Below are 13623 nucleotides of genomic sequence, written 5' to 3'. Positions count from 1 at the left end.
TGATTCTAACTTTGACCATCTATGTGTGTTTCTATAGCAGTTACATTGGTTGTTAGTTTAATCCAACACCACCATAACCATTCCTTTTACTTTCATTCCAACATATTTCCAAACAACACACCCTTTATATTTTCCATCAAGATAGAGACCATTCCAATCCTGCATTTTGGTTTCACCTTTCAAAATATATATAAAATTTAGGTTAAATACCTTTTTGTCTATTTTTATTTTGGATTTTCTATAAATTTTGTTTGATTTGTTCCTTATTATTATTTTAAAAGTTTAATTTCTATCCATCATCATGTAATTTTTTTTATACTAGTAACCAATTAAAAATATATGATACATAATAGTTTGTTTGTCTTTTATTGCAGTTATTATACAAAATTAACAAATTTCTTGTAAAAACAAAAAGTAATTTATGATTGAATTAAAAGACAACATAAACAATGCTGATAAATAGAAATTTTTGACGGAATTTCCGTCGGAAATGTCCCCCAAAAATTTTTGACAGAATTTTTGTCGGAAATGTCGGAAATATCTCCCAGAAATTTCCGACAGAATTTCTGTCAGAAATTTCTGATGAAAATTCTGTCAGAAATTTTTGACAAATACTTTCGTCGAAAATTTCAGACGAAATTTTCTGAAGGAAACTTCCATTAGAAATTTCCAACGAAAATTAATATTTTTGATAGATTTTTTTTTCGATAATACTTTTTCCGACAGATTTAAATTCATCGGAAATCCGTCGAAAATATCAAATTCCGTTGAAAATTTACTTGTTTCCGTCGGAAATTGACATTTTTCTTGTAATGAATGTATGTATATAAGTTTTATGCTTGCCAAGTGAAAAAAAATATCATAGATATATCATATATTTTTTCATTTATATAGATATTTTAGTTTTATATACCTTACACTTTTTCCATTACAGCCGACAGTTTGCTTACATGTATTTCATGAGTTATTTATTATTTTAATATAGACTAAAATAAGAAGAAAAAGAATTCAATATAAGAATTATCTAAAAAGATTATGATTTTATTAAGAACTAAAACAATTATACAAAGAATTAATTTGAAAAAAATAATAAAAAATAAAAAAAGATAAAAATAAATAAATAAAATTAAAACATCAAGATGGACCACAAACTTTTGAAATTTCTGTTCTTTTTACCAACATCGATTCCAAGTTTGAAGGAACAAATAAGAGGGTCTTGTCTCCGGTGTATCCTGTCCTGGGCACATGAACACGCAAAACGCGTTCCAGTCCTTTTTGTGTCGCCTTTCACAAATTTGGACACCTCTTACACACAGTTAATGTGTTGCCTTCACAATTTTGGAGTTTACTTAAGGCTTCTGATTATATCAGAGTTCACTATCTCCCTTGAGCTTTCCTAAACATTTTTATATATTGCACAAGTAAAACGCACTTCTCAACCTCCAATTGTGTTGGTCTTTTTCATTTTGAAGTCAGTGGGTGGTAATGAAGTGGATGTTGAGATATGTATGATGAAGCCAAGGAGATGAAAGGGTTGAATGAGAAGAAGGTGGAGGCTCTTCAGGAGAAGTGGGTTGCTGCAATCATGATGCACAATGAAGAATACACTTGTGCTAGGCACAAGTTACTTAATGCCCAGTTACTATACCCACAACTTGGTAATATTAATCTCATGCTGACCATCTGTGAGATACTACTGCTTGCTTCCAGTGTGAGGATATCAAATAATGACATTGATTTTCAATGCATTCTTGATATAATATATCCCTCACTCACTTACTCTGACGCTTTAAACTCTCTCCATCATCTAGTCAACTCCATAGATGCTGTAAAAGACGAGTTTCCTGGAGCTGAGTTAGCTCTAGAGGTTGTACAGAATGCATTGAACATGCTTTCAGACAGAGAGAAGCGTTTTCATTATGGTTTTAGGCATGACAATGATCTCATTTCTTCCAATGAGATTTCTGCTTCCACTTCAGAGAGGTGTAGTGATAGCTCAAATCATGATGTTCCCCTTGAACAGGGAATTTTGGAGGAATCCATTGAAGTAGATATCAGTGAGAATACTTTGTGTGCCGGGAAGTTCAAATCAGAAGATGATTTTGCCACTGGTCAAGTTTGGGCCATTTATTGTGGGGAGGATATCATGCCTCGTCAATATGCTCTGGTGAATAGTATGGTTTTAGACAGGCAAGTTTGGGCAACAATTTTAGAACCTGAGCTAGTTCATGAAAATGGGGAAAAATGGAGAGAAAATCTGCCCATTGTTTGTGGAACGTTTAAACATGGCAATAATGTCATGCTGGATATGTCACAATTCTCCCATTTAGTCAAATATGTGCATGATACTACAATTATGCCTCATTATCTGATTTATCCCCAGAAAGGTCAGATTTGGGCAATGTACAAGAATTGGAATAGAAAATGGGAGCATATCGATTATGAAAAATGTCAATATTGGATTGTGGAAATTATTTCAAATTTCTTTGAAAAAAATGGGATTGAAGTAGCCAAACTTGAAGAGGTACAAAATTGTGAAACATTTTTCCGGAGGCAAAGACAGGAGGGGGTTGATATAACTCGAACAATATGTGAAACAGAGATGCTAAGTTTTTCCCATCAAATTTCAGCTTACAGAGTACTTGGAGTTGAAAGGTATGGCATACCTGAGGACAGCTGGCATCTTGAACCCAATGCTATACCTCATAAGCAAAAAATATGACTCCCAAACTCAACCAGTAGTGATCCAAAGTTCCATTATATTGAGCATCAGGTGAGCTTCCAAGTATCTTAAATGTTGCCTCCAAGTATCTAAAATTGCTAAAGTGTGAACTGTGAAGTGATGTTGTAATTATTGTGATATTTTTTTTATTCTATACATGTAATTTTCTATTCCTCCAATGATAAGATCTGATATTTGGATTAAACTATTCTCAAAGCTAACAGCCATTGAAGATCTTCTTAAAGGTGCTGTAGCAAGTTTATATTTCCTTTTCTTTGCTTTTTGGTCTTCCACCTCACCCTACCTAAAACATTTATTTATGTTATCCAGTCATCTTTTAATTTTGGTGAAAAAAAATATGAATGCTTCAAATTGCCCATATTCTCCTTAATTACATCACTTCTACTATTGCTACTATATGCATCTTTGTCTATCTTTAATTTATTTGACTAAATGACATAAAATATATATAAAAAATAAATTTATTTTTAATATTAAATATATAATTGCATATTACTCGTACAATGCTCAATGATTTGGTTATTTTTTATTAAAAATAAAGTAATTATATACTTAATATTAAAAATTATAATTTTTTATGTCTAAATCATAGACAATAGTCATTTTATCTGTTTTAAAATTGTCAAATAAATATAAAATTCTAAATACAATAACATAATAATTATCTTTCTTGAAGGAGAGTATATTATAAATTTTAGATGGAAATGAGTAAGAAAATATTTTCTACTATGTAAACAATGATTAATTTGTAACACTACCTTATAATTAATAAATATGGTAGGTCATGAGGCAATTAATAAGTTTCAAAGTTTGGATAGAAATTTTTTGGGTGAGAAATTTTAAACATTTTACTCTTTATATTTAATATTTCTAGAATTTTTATCATCAAATATTATAATATAAATATTTTATGTTAATTTTAAGGTAATAATCAATAACTTAATAATTAGTAGTTACATTTTATATGTAAAATTTATTTACATTTATTTTAAAACTGAAATAATTAATAATTAATATATATATATATATATTAATTTTTATTATATAATATTTGTATATAAAAATATGTAAGAGAGAAATTTTGGAAGGAAATAGTTATGGCAAAATTTATTCTCTTTATATATATTATAGATAAATATGTAATATACAATTATACATGCAATAATTTATACAATATTATAATTACTTATTTATTTTCACGGTATCATTTGTTACATTTTATATTTTTTTTAATTAATCAAGTATTTTGATTATGTAATTGTAAAGTCTATTCTAAAATGAAATAGATTTAGTATTCTCATTAATATTTAAATAATGTTTGATTAAGTGAAAGTCTTCAAATATAGCGTGAATAATGTTCATAGATAAAAAAAAAAAAAAAATTCTTTCTAAATTATTCAAATTACTATACGATTTATCGGGAGTATCATTTCTCTTCTCTTTTTTTTTTTTTTTCTTTCAATTTTTAGACAAAATTTAGCACGAGAGACTTAATATTATTGCAAAACTAATAAATCTAAACATGAATAATTAGAGACTACACAATAAATTATACAAAAACTAATATGGTAATTAAGTCGAAAGAAAATATGTGTCACAAATTTTAGACAGATGCCTAGAAAAAAGGAGAGGAGCAGTGCACTTTTATTAATGGCAATGAACTTGAGTCCATACACCTTTAGCCAAACAAATCTTGAAAATAAATTTTTAAAATAAACAGTATTTTTTTAATAAAAAAAAATTTCGATGCACTTTTAAATTTATATCCAAAATAAGTTTTAATCTTATTTGATACAATTCCTTATTTAGTTATTTTTCAATTTTCAGTAATACTCCTGATGAACCTTTAGTGCCTAAAATTGATGATAAAAGTCCGTATTTCCATGGGAGCAAGTTCTACAATTTGCTTTTCTGGGTCTACTGGTCCTCCTCTCCGTACTTTAGGTTCTTGAGGCGACCCTTTAACTTGCCAAACCAACCTCTTCTTCTCCATTTCTGCTCTTTCTTGGTTAGCTGATAAGCTCACTTCACTTATCTTGTTTATCTGAACAAGAGGGAATTGCATATGAAACACCTTACACAATGACATGCTAAAGCTGAAACAACTAGCTTTTAAAGGAGTATTAGTTCTGATGTTTCTTTTTTACCTGTTTGTTGGGAAACAGCTTTTTAACTTCTACAGTTGCCTTAACTGAAAGAAGCTTGTCCTCGTCAATCTTGCATTTGTGAAAGAATAACAATTCAGTGTGTTGAAAAAACAAGGCTCAAAAACAGTTGAAACAAGGAAGGAGCATATGAAGGATAAAATCATTCAAGAGTGTAATACAACTAAAGGCATATTTAAATAAATTTCTCTAAAAAAATTTCTAAGAGAAAAAACTAGAAAGGAAAAATAATATAAGTTTTTTCTTAAGTTAAAACTAACTTTTACGAAAATTTAAGTTTTTAAATAAATTAATAAGAGAGAGCTTCAATAAATTAGGTTAAGCATAAACTAATTTTAACTTTTTTTTCTCTCTTAAAAGTACTTTTCAAAAAATTTATCCATACATGTCACAATTAGATAGAAGCAAAATAATGTACCTCGTATAGGTGAGCCAACCGAAGGAGAACTTTTCCATCACCCAGATCCTGCAGAGTACAAGAAAATGGTTTAACATTAGGAGTGAACAAAAACTATGTAATCTTCAATGTCAATTAAGAGGCTCAGCGTAATTAGGAATTGAAATTCAGGACAAATATCAAAAGATCTTTGCTTATGGGTTACACTACCCATTGAAGGGTGTACTAGGTTGCATTGAATAAACATATTTTGGACAAATGTTTGATGAAATGAAAGACATGCACCTGGAGGGTTACTACTGCAACGTTATCTGGTAAGTTATATGAGGAATCTATTCCTGAGAAGGTAGTGGCATGAGAATCTCCCCAGTGACCATCACTCTAGAAATTATGCGAAAAATGAACAAAAAATATTCATCAGTAGAGTCACAAGTTCAGTCCACTGGCAACTTTCAAACACTTCTAAATACAATTCTTTAATCACATTCACCTCTGTGAAGGCTAAGAGCAAGGGCGAGTATATCTCTTGACCAACTGATCGACGCCATCTAGCACCCTCTCCTACAGGATCAATTCTGAAATAGTACTTCCCTAGCACCTGCAAAATTTATTGTATGTGATGAATGTGAAAACTATGATCCTTGCCAACCCAAAACTCACAGGCTACTTGGATTTACTTACAGTTAACCCTGTACACTTATCATGGATGCAAACTGTTTCATTCAGTGCCTCATTAACACCTCTGGAATCATCCTGAAGTAATCTCCTATAAGAGGAAATGGAAACAGTGGAGTTTGATCATGCAATGATACATAATGAGCATAAGCAGTTGAGCTTGAACAACATATCAAACCTATGAACCATTAGCTCCAATTGCCCATCTTTGATGCTGGATCCCCCTACAGCTCTATCCACCAATATAGAGAACTCTTTGTTTTTATCTTTCAGGTAAATCCCAAGGTTGATCTGAAACATGTAACTAGATTTCATTAATCAACAACTTCAAGGACTGTGTCTTCAATTCTATGTAGCATCTTGTAACAATCGTGGTTCAACAAAACATACAGGGTAATAATTTCCAGCAACAGGCTGATTTACTTCCAAGTTCCAATCTTCTCTGTAGTCTCGAACCTGTAAAAGTATGAATTATTAGAGACATTCATGTGGAAAACCATAACTAGAATTCAAGTGTTCAGCCTGTTTGACTTACACGTTCAATGAAATCACGTCCATTAGAATCAGTATAGAAGGTCTTGTCGCTTGCCAGATTTGTTTTGATCTCAGTTGCAATTTCTTTGCCATCTCGATCATCAATGGGTATAGGTCCAACCTGATGTCAGGAGTTTCATCTTGATTATTGGCTCTTAGAGAATAAAATTCTAAGTACCCGCATCAGAAAAAAAAATTGGGAGAAATTAAAAATGACTTACAGCAAACTCAACTTCAGCATGCTCTTTCCCCTTGTATAGTCTGGTGGTCTGTTCAATTAAGCCATGATCAAATATTGAGTTATATGAAGCTTTCAATAATGGACGCTAAAGAATAAGCCTACATAGCATACCTCTAACAGATTAGAAAAGTTTTATATCTTATCTTACTACAATAATTCATGTTATTCTCGGTCTCTCACATACTTGTGCAAGTATATTAGAACCATAAATGTTTGAAAGAATCAAAAAGTTGTAACTCTAAACATAATAAATGTCTTTTTTCTTTCCTTTTACGTCCTTTTTTTTCCTCTACACATTTTTTTATGAAGACTACACATATTATCTATATAAAAGAATTAAATTCTATAATATGGTAAAATTGACATGCAATTACTGCAAAGTGTGTGGCAACCAAATTAAAAATTAAAAATATTATCCAATAATAACTTATATTTTTTGTCTTTTATCCTACGACATTGTACTTTGTTATAACGGTAACAGATTCTGAAGACAGATTTGGAAACTTGTTTAATAGAGAGATCACATTAAAACAAAATGACCAGGCCAAAAATAGATTGTTACATAACTACCTGGTATATCCATGAGTTGATCTTCTGATGCACTTCATGCACAATTGGTCCCCGAAAAATCGTGAGAGGAGACTGAAAGTTTTTAAATAAAAACTCATTAATTTCTTTTTTGAAGGTAACTCAATAATTTATTACCACACTAAATGTTGGTAATTGGACATAAATTTTTAGATAGAGAACTTCACCTTCCCGTTGGATCTGATGGGAGTTGGTGAACCATCAGGGCGAAAAACATATGCTCCAGACGCCTTTTAACAATTCAGAACATTTAAATCAATAGCTAGGCACAAGTAATCAAACCATCTATCATCATAATAATCTCATGGAAAGAATAATCAACTCAAATTCTCCGGATAGAACAAAGTGTTATCACCTGAGCAGTATCTGTCCCATCATTTCCATTCCCGATGTAAAATTTATATGCCTGGTCTATAGATTCCTTGACCTTTCATTGTGAACAGAAATTTAGGATGCATGTCATATAACCGTTATATAATGGTATAGATTTTTGCTATATTTTGGGATAAATAATAATGTATCATCGTAACCACAAACCTTGCTTCTTCTGTTGATATATTGAGTAAGTTTCCCTTCCTTCACAGAATAACGCAGTTTCAAGTTATTTAGGCCCACTGTAAGTGTATCACTCTTATTCCATGACTCGTAAGCTGTATGTGTATCTGAAATAGTAGCTGCAATGCAATTGCAAATTTTCTGCTTTAGAAAAAACTAAACTATACTCTTCCACAAAAATTTATAGCTTTGTCTCGTATTTGAATTAATGATAGCACAATTTTCCAGATTTCAGAAAGGGGAAATCAGGACTAACCTGATTTTTTGCCATAGGATACATAGTAAGTGCTAAAACCAAGTGGGGGAACTGTTGCTGAAAAAACAAGCCAGTAATTGGGTTTCACAGTTGGAGACACTCCCAAGTATGCTAGAGTGTGGTAGTTTCTTAAAGCAAGATAAGCATCAGGTATTGGCACCAGTTGGGATTGGATCTTTTTCCCACTGGAATCCCGAACAACAACATTTTCATTGACAACCTAGAACAAATTTGATAGACAAGCAATGTCAAGCAAAAGCAGTGTTTGAGGATGGCTTGTGTTTTGTCCTTGCAATATGATTTTTCCACATTAAGTTCAAAATATTCTTCATTCATGTTTATAAACGATAATTAATTCCACAACACATGAAAAGATGAGTCGCAGTGCTTCAACTAGAAGGCAACAACTGGAATATAAAAGCATTGAATCTAGATTGTTCATGATTTAACAAGAAAATATTAGGAGGTAGGTACTGTGGAGTGATTGAAGGAAGAAACTCACAGGAATCCTGATGATATCCTCTCTTTTCCATCCCAGAGGATTGTAAGCAACCACCACCTACAGGAAGCACTGTATCAGGAAAATCTTAATAGATAAAGTTATTGCATTCTAATAAGCAATAGATTTTATGTCTTTGGTCCTCACCAGGTTTTTCCCATTTGAGAAGTCAACTTCTGATGCGGGACAGTAACTTATGTTCAGAAGTGGACACTGTAATGACAAGACGGAAGAAATAAAAATTGAAATTGATGGACAGAATCAAATGGCACAACCAATAATTCGACCTCAGCATCAAGTCAGAATTTTCTTCTTAAAATATGTCAATATTTTTCAGTTGTTTCAAAAGTAATACAGCCTTTCACTTCACCTACTGCTTTGATCTTGTAGAAGTTGCATAATAAGCTTTGTGATGGTTATGAATTGTGTAATCCTGATTTAGTTTTACTGCCTAAAAATTACTTATAGTTGTGCACAAAGCATGAATATCAAGAAGGAGATATAGAAAAAAAATGAAACCTCCTCAAATTTTTTAGTTAATTTCATTTCCGTAGATGTAAGTGTATAATAACTACTTCCTTAGTCTATTAAATGCATCTGCTCCAGTGAACAGTGAAGCATGTATGAAAATTGAAAATCACTACATTCTAAGCTGTAGATATTATATTTTCTTGGATAATACTAATTTTTTTTATAAAAGATGTTCCAAAGGAAGAACGATAACCTAATTCATGAAATGTATGCAATTGAATTTTTAGAGGAGAGGCACAGGACTTAACCACATTAAATTTTGTATAGTCTCCATCTAAAGCGATATTATCAGAGCATGAACATGCATAAGTTCATGAGCTTCATGGATTTAGGGGTAACCATATTACTGAGTAATTTATCTTGAATATGATGTATCCTACAAATTGAATTCTGTACAAGTTGTAGACATCACAAAAAGATTAGCCATATGCCTTAAGATGTTATTTTTAGACTAGTAATCAACAGACAGCATGCTAGTGAAGGAAGAAGTGTAGGACAGCTCAAAATGGTTGAACAAAGAACATCACTACTTGCCTGCTGAAATTTAATCTGTGGGCTGCTGCAATCTGTTTTGGTTTTTCCCTCTGTCAAACAAGCAAGCGATACTGCAACAACTTCCTCGGCCTGAATAAGGCATTGAAAAAAATATATATATAATTTTGAGATTATAATAAATAAAGTTCAAAGATAATACAAATATACAATTATTATTACCTCTGTGTAACCTATTGAAAGCCGTTTAGCATAATCATTAGCAACGTGTTGCTTTTCTGTACCAGTTACTGCATCATGGTGTTGAGCAATAGCCAAAGCTTCGGCCAAAGAGTCAGTTTTGGGGCTTAAGGCACTCTTCCCTTTAAAATACTCCAACTGCCTTGCTGCCTGTTCAAGAATGAAGAGCAATAAGAGGCCAGTTGTGGAATTCTAATAACTTCCCAGAATATTCCAGTGGAATCGATTCAAAATGCTCCTAATCACAACTTTCAGAAGAAAAAAAGAAAAAGAGGAGCTCTGAATTCTTATAAGCTTCTTTTACCAGGTTATAAACTAGATTAACCAAAATAAATTTGTCTGGTGTGAGAGTTTATTTTATGAACTTCTAGCTTATTTCCATAAGTTAATTAAAGTAGCTTAAGCTCTTTTTTTTTTTTTTTCTCTATCCTTTTTTATCTTCATTAATTTATTTAAAATTCTTTTTTACCCAATTTAATTTATAAACCATTTTGGACATTTGATTCTCTCACTCTCATTGTTAAATTGACTATTCAGCTCTTAACTTATAAGCTTTCAAGTAACTTATAAACTTTCAATCAGCTTATAAGTTAATTTTACTAAATACACCCTAAGCCTCTTAGATCATCTCAAGTCAAATCAAATACTTAACTACATCAATTAACCACGGTTAGAAGGCTTACCAAGTAGTAGCCACTCATCAATCTAACATAACCTTTGAGAGCTGGCCTGCTTGTAAAATACCCCGTCCAATAGGCATTCACACGATCTGCATACCTAATAAATGCATGGTCCAAATATGAAAAATAACAAGTTAGAAGAAGAAAAAAACAATAGCTAAATATGAGGTGATTGTCAGGGTAGCAGTTAAGCCACCCAGATGCCATTTTCAAAATCATGTTGCTGGCATAAGCTACAATTTGCAACTTCTTCCTGAACATGATTTTGAGTTGGTAACTCATGCAATTTGTTTCATATTTTGGAACTCACGGAAAGTAGTCATCAGTCTTGATTGGCCAGGCCTCATTTGCAGCATGTTTTGCATCAGTATATATTGATGGGGTCGAGTATAGGGCATGAACCCGGCCATCCTAAATAAGAAATATCCAGCTGTTCCATTAGTATGTGAAACCACTATAACAAATAACCTGAGTTTGATTTAAATTCATGAATCATATAAAATGTCATTTATATGACAAGTGAATATTTAACTTGGAATGAATCAGCCAAACTTAAAAGGTAAGGAGAAGAAAGTTAGATTGCTAACATGCAATAATTAAGTAAACAGAAAAATAAAAATTCAATTAAGGAGTTGAAGATTAGTAACTTGATTGACATAGTGAATAAACTTGTCCATTTGCCGAAACCAGGTATGTGCATATTGGTACTTGAAATCTGTCCCCATTGTCCACATTATATGATTTGTGCGCGTAATATTGGCCTGAAACAGGACAGCCAGTGGAGTTGTTGCCTCAAATCATTATCTAAGTGCAACTGATAAGCTTTAAATCATTTAAATGACATTAAATATGAACTAAAAATAGTATTTCGTTTCTCATAATTTGAGACACATCAATTCTATATATAATAAGCATTTTAAACCAAACAAATTACCAACCATCCATTCCTAAGATAAATTTCATACCTGTGAAATTGCGGCTGCAACAAACTCATTTACTCTTTCAGGGACATTGTAATCAAATAAACTGACATCATCCTTCAAGTGGAAAAAAAAAAGGTTTAGATAAGTACATACACACTTGGTAAAGGTAATTGGCCCCACAGCAATATTTGACTCAGACTTTACCTGAACAATGGGAGAATCGTCGTTTACTTCATAGTAGAAATTACTGGGAGGTTCGTAATTCTCAGGGAATGCACCAGAAAATATCTGTATCCATGAACACTTTTAGTATTCATACGTAAAAGCCTTCTAGGGAGGATAAAGTGGATCCAACAGAAGCAAAAACATTGTTTTTTTTTTTTCCCTGTGCAAAATCTATATAAAGTTATAAGCATAAACCACTTTGGTTTATTCACCTGTGATGATGAACCAAGGCTCTTAGAGCCTCGCCACACAACTTCAAGAGATTTTTCATCTTTTCTCTTAGCTCTGTCTTGGTAATCAATCCGTGCAAAGAATAGAGAGTCAAATCCAACCTGTGCCAACAAGGGTTGTGCTTAAGAAAAAAGTAGAAACGCTATGCAGAAAAAAGAAAAAGCAATGCTGTTGGTAAATCAACTCTAATGTCATCTTTTTCCCTCATCAAATTTTGCACATAAGCAAAACGTTACCTCTGCTCCCAACAAGTAGGCCTGTACAGCAGAATGTCCAAATGGATCAATCTGCCACCCTATTCTCGGAGTCACCCCAAATTCTTCTTTAAGAAATTGATGTCCAAGAGTTGTCTGATCAATCATGTCAATGTAATGAGCAGTAGCCTCATCGTGCATACAATAACCACCATTTCTGCAATCCAAAATCTTAGCACTTAACATATGTCATCGCAACTGAAAATGTTATTATACTACTTCAAAGCAAACCCACATGAGTTTTTCGACGGAGACTAGTTATTAACCAAATCAGTGAATACTTAATACTAATAACATGATTTAAAAAAGTCACAATCATCATTAAACAATTAAAAAAATGTGCTTCATTGAGTATGTAGAAAGTGTGAAGGTGGAAAAGTTTGCTAGTTAAGAATCTTTCATATCTCCACCTACTACAAACTCAACCAAACACAACACACCCTTAATCTAAAGGAAAATGCGATAGGTGAATACATGAACTCTAATTGACCAGAGTTGACCAGCCCCTTGACTATGTTCTGGATAGCATCACTTTGTTCCCTCCACCACCGCTCGAAAAATGCCTGCAAACAACAACATAAGCAAAGAACATCACATCAACGAATTCACGGTCCCTTAAGAAAATGCAAACAACTTCAATATGTGAGGAAGTAGTGGAGAACACTTACCTGTTCAACATATATGAACTTGCGATTCTTGTCTGCCAACAATGCTGGTACCAGGGAATCTAGCACGTTTTGAACACACGCACCCTGCAGTGAAAAGAAACCACCCATCAAAACCTTTAAATCTTTAATATATCTGATACACACACTGAGAGAGTGAGAGTGAGTTACCTGAATTGAGTTGTTGGAACCAACATAGTACTGATCAATGGTCTTCAACCATCCAACATCATCGTGAGAGTGAGGGACCAAGTGGACATTGAGCTTCCCAGGAACAATGGTTGAAGTTGTGTTGTACCTTATATACTTGGATTCCGAGGAAAGGATGCACCCCAACAAGAGTATAAGCCATACACTCAAACCAATATTCTCCATGGAAGTGACTGATACTACCAAGCAATCAACAACTATGAAGAATACTTCGTAGAGGGAATGCTTATTTATTTGTAATGTCGACAGTTTTTTTTTTTTCTTTTCTTTTCTTTTCACCGAATGTATTAATTAACGTATTTCAATCGTCTCTCACCTGTTACTTAGAATATGCAGACAAACGTTTATATTCTTAAATTCTTCGTTCAAATATTATATTTCTTCTTAAATTCTTAAAATATTAAAAATACTCTTGTTTTGAAAAATTAAAATATTGTATACAATTTCTTTGGATCCGAGTATTGTATATAAAAAAAAATTATTTGAGGAGAAGTCCATTTAAAATAATAAATCAACTTC

General features: G+C 32.3%; 2 protein-coding genes across 2 annotated transcripts; one reads left to right on the top strand and one right to left on the bottom strand.

The window, feature by feature from the left end:
- The first annotated feature begins 422 nt into the window (after positions 1-422).
- LOC109790398 (uncharacterized) lies at positions 423-3391 on the top strand. Its single transcript, XM_020349543.3, has one exon. It carries the CDS (start codon positions 1505-1507, stop codon positions 2720-2722), a length of 1218 nt encoding a protein of 405 aa, XP_020205132.1. The 5' UTR covers positions 423-1504; the 3' UTR covers positions 2723-3391.
- A 968-nt stretch (positions 3392-4359) lies between these two features.
- On the bottom strand, positions 4360-13380 carry LOC109790403 (putative alpha-mannosidase At5g13980). The gene is made up of 29 exons (XM_020349546.3): positions 13066-13380; positions 12898-12981; positions 12704-12792; positions 12212-12386; positions 11957-12076; positions 11724-11807; positions 11562-11633; positions 11244-11357; positions 10907-11007; positions 10600-10693; positions 9899-10066; positions 9719-9808; positions 8801-8866; positions 8657-8713; positions 8155-8374; positions 7881-8017; positions 7699-7770; positions 7511-7573; positions 7326-7397; positions 6736-6783; positions 6516-6635; positions 6371-6436; positions 6159-6271; positions 5987-6071; positions 5796-5903; positions 5591-5686; positions 5327-5374; positions 4891-4959; positions 4360-4787 (listed from the first exon to the last, which is right to left on the bottom strand). Exons 1-29 carry the CDS (start codon positions 13267-13269, stop codon positions 4590-4592), a joined length of 3033 nt encoding a protein of 1010 aa, XP_020205135.1. The 5' UTR covers positions 13270-13380; the 3' UTR covers positions 4360-4589.
- Between the last annotated feature and the right edge of the window lie 243 nt (positions 13381-13623).

The sequence above is a fragment of the Cajanus cajan genome, chromosome 6 (genome assembly GCF_000230855.2).
Source record: "Cajanus cajan strain Asha chromosome 6, NIPB_CcT2T_4, whole genome shotgun sequence".
Taxonomy (NCBI): domain Eukaryota; kingdom Viridiplantae; phylum Streptophyta; class Magnoliopsida; order Fabales; family Fabaceae; genus Cajanus; species Cajanus cajan.
The sequence above is the reverse complement of the archived record's forward strand: the minus strand, read 5'-3'. Positions and strand labels throughout refer to the sequence as shown.

What these genes read in the sequence shown, in the direction of transcription:
- LOC109790398 (XM_020349543.3), top strand. Translation starts at nt 1,505, where the DNA reads ATGTATGATGAAGCCAAGGAGATGAAAGGGTTGAATGAGAAGAAGGTG.
- LOC109790403 (XM_020349546.3), bottom strand. Translation starts at nt 13,269, where the DNA reads ATGGAGAATATTGGTTTGAGTGTATGGCTTATACTCTTGTTGGGGTGC. An exon ending in GCCTTGGTTCATCATCACAG is followed by an intron (nt 11,808 to 11,956) that starts GTGAATAAACCA and finishes TCATGGATACAG; the next exon opens with ATATTTTCTGGTGCATTCCC. An exon ending in ATAAGTGTACAGGGTTAACT is followed by an intron (nt 5,904 to 5,986) that starts GTAAGTAAATCC and finishes TAAATTTTGCAG; the next exon opens with GTGCTAGGGAAGTACTATTT.